Source organism: Aegilops tauschii, chromosome 7, assembly GCF_002575655.3.
Source record: "Aegilops tauschii subsp. strangulata cultivar AL8/78 chromosome 7, Aet v6.0, whole genome shotgun sequence".
NCBI classification, from domain to species: domain Eukaryota; kingdom Viridiplantae; phylum Streptophyta; class Magnoliopsida; order Poales; family Poaceae; genus Aegilops; species Aegilops tauschii.
The window spans coordinates 45484061-45486672 of NC_053041.3; the positions used below are offsets into that span (position 1 = coordinate 45484061).

Genomic DNA, 2612 nt, shown 5'->3' on the forward strand with positions numbered 1-2612 from the left:
AACGTGTTTAGAATTGAGATCGAGAGAGGAACGAGAGACAAACACCAAGATGTAAAAGTAAATTCTTGTTCTCATTGATGATGGGATTACACATATATATAGCCCTTGAAGGGGTGCGACCGAAGGGATGTGAGGCAACCGCCTCGATTAAAAAGCAGGGATTAATATGATTAATTAAATCCTAACAGGTTTGTTAACTTGTTATGGAAGATGAGAGATTGTTAAGATCTCCTTGGAAGAAGAAACGACTGCGGTTTAAACTAGGAAGCTTATCACACGAGGAGATTGGATTGAACCCTAGCGTCTTGGGCCGAGCGACGCCAGTATATAACAGCGGCAAACGGCGTCGTCGAAGAGATCGGATTGAATCGTACATCTATCTATCTCCCGGTCAGAAGTTCGTACGTAGGTCCAAGATTCAGCCATGGCGTCGAGCGACAACGACGACCAGGGCTACAGCGATTTCGACGAGGAGGAGGACCCGATCGAGCTCGAGTCAGACGACGACATGGCGACGCTGCTGGCCGCGAGGAGGCAGAGGTACAAGGTCCTCACCGAGGGCGCCCTCCGCGCGCTCCAGGACGACTGCATCGCCGGGGTCGCCGACCTCATCCAGGTCCCGCCGGCGATCGCGGCCATCGTCCTGCGCCACTGCCACTGGAGCGCCCTCGTGGTCCAGGAGAAGTGGTTCTCCGACGAGCAGGGCCTCCGCGCCGCCGTCGGCCTGCTGCCGCCGAGCGATGGCGACGCCGTAGCGGAGCCCAAGCGCAAGCGCAAGGGTAAGAAGCTCACCTGCGACCTCTGCTTCGACAATCACCCTCCAGGCCAGATGAAGTCGGCGGGGTGCGGCCACCTGTACTGCCGCGTGTGCTGGCGCGGGTACATACGCGCAGCAGTGGAGGACGGCGCCCGGTGCCTGTCGCTGCGGTGCCCGGACCCGTCCTGCTCGGCGGCCGTGCTCCGGGACCTGGTGGACGACGTCGCTGACGAGGAGGACAAGCAGCGGTACGCGGGGTTCGCGCTCCGGTCGTATGTGGAGGAGAGCAAGACCATGAGGTGGTGCCCCGCTCCCGGGTGCGGCCTCGCCATGGAGTACCTCGGCGGGGAAAGCCTCAGCGAGCAGCTGGACGTGGTGTGCGACTGCGGCCACGGCTTCTGCATCGTGTGCGCGGAGGAGTCGCACCGGCCGGTGCCGTGCCGCACGGTGCGCGAGTGGGCGGCCAAGAACAGCTCCGAGTCGGAGAGCACCAACTGGGTGATGGCCAACACGAAGCTGTGCCCCAAGTGCCGGCGCCCCATCGAGAAGAACACGGGCTGCAACCACATGACGTGCCGGGACCCGTGCCGCCACCAGTTCTGCTGGATCTGCCTCGCCGACTACCACGGCGGCCACACCTGCAACCGCTACGAGGTCGACGAGATCGACGCCCGGCAGGCCTACGCCAGGGCCTCCCTCGACAGGTACATGCACTACTACGAGCGGTGGGTGGCGCACGAGCACTCGCGGGTAAGGGCCAGCGAGGACATGTTCGAGCTCGAGAGCGCCCGGGAGGGCTATCTTGAGGGTGCCGCCGCCGACGAGGCGCAGAGGCAGCTCGGCTTCCTCATCGACGCCTACAGGCAGATCCTTGAGGGCCGGCGGATGCTAAGGTGGACGTACGCATACGGCTACTTCGCCGACAGGGACAAGCTCAACCTCCTCGAGTGCCTCCAGGGCGAGGCCGAGGGCTCGCTGGAGCGCCTCCACAAGATGGCCGAGGCGGAGCGCACCGCCAGCGAAAACTACTACGCTGCCGACGGCGGCGTCTCGTCCTACTTCGACAGGCTCGCCAAGCTCACCAAACAGACCCACGATTACTTTGAGAGCATGGCTGAAGCTTTCCAAACCGATCTCGACTAGCTGGCTAGCTAGCTGCTCCATCGCCCCTACCTACCCAAGGTTCTTGGTTTAACTACAAGTAGTTGCTTTTTAGTTAGAGCTAGACAATTTTCCACCTTAATTCATCCATTGCCAGATGTAGTAGCTTTTATCTGAACTCCTTTGTTTTTTGCAACTTTTTAGATTTGGACGTCCTTTATATTACTGCAGTCAACTGTTGTCAAATTAACGCCGTTTTCGGCTAATGTGTCCTTATTTTGGCCAACATGAAAGATGTGGAGATTAATTGGTTTGCTATCAACATTTGGCATTGCCAACATTTAGCAACCTTTTATGAGATTCGCAACGAAAATTGGTATGTAACCAACCAAACCATCGGTCATGTCCTGTCTCAATCTTATCACATTTATGTAATTCTTTCCTTTCCCTAGAAAGAATAAATATAAGTCGTGTCTGTCTGTGTGAAGGGAAAGATGAATGTAAAATGTACCATCAACTTCAGAAAGGAAAAAAAGAATGGGCTTAAATAGTTTTGGACCAGACCAATTGCACTGCCGTGATTTCATTGTTACTCAGCGCATTTGACATATATTCATGAGCTATATTTAAAGTATTTACCCCTAAAAAAGTTATATTTAGAGTATTTTACGATCTTTGTAGGTACTTCCGAATTCCAACATTGTGAGCTAAAAGCTATGTTTAAATCTTAATTTATAATTATTATTGTCTTGAT

The 2612-nt window shown here is 54.8% G+C and overlaps 1 protein-coding gene across 1 annotated transcript; it reads left to right on the forward strand.

The window, feature by feature from the left end:
• The first annotated feature begins 424 nt into the window (after window positions 1-424).
• On the forward strand, window positions 425-1900 carry LOC109742557 (probable E3 ubiquitin-protein ligase ARI5). The gene has a single exon (XM_020301655.1). The coding sequence runs from the start codon at window positions 425-427 to the stop codon at window positions 1898-1900; it is 1476 nt and encodes a 491-aa protein (XP_020157244.1).
• Window positions 1901-2612: the final 712 nt, after the last annotated feature.

What these genes read in the sequence shown, in the direction of transcription:
- LOC109742557 (XM_020301655.1), top strand. Translation starts at nt 425, where the DNA reads ATGGCGTCGAGCGACAACGACGACCAGGGCTACAGCGATTTCGACGAG.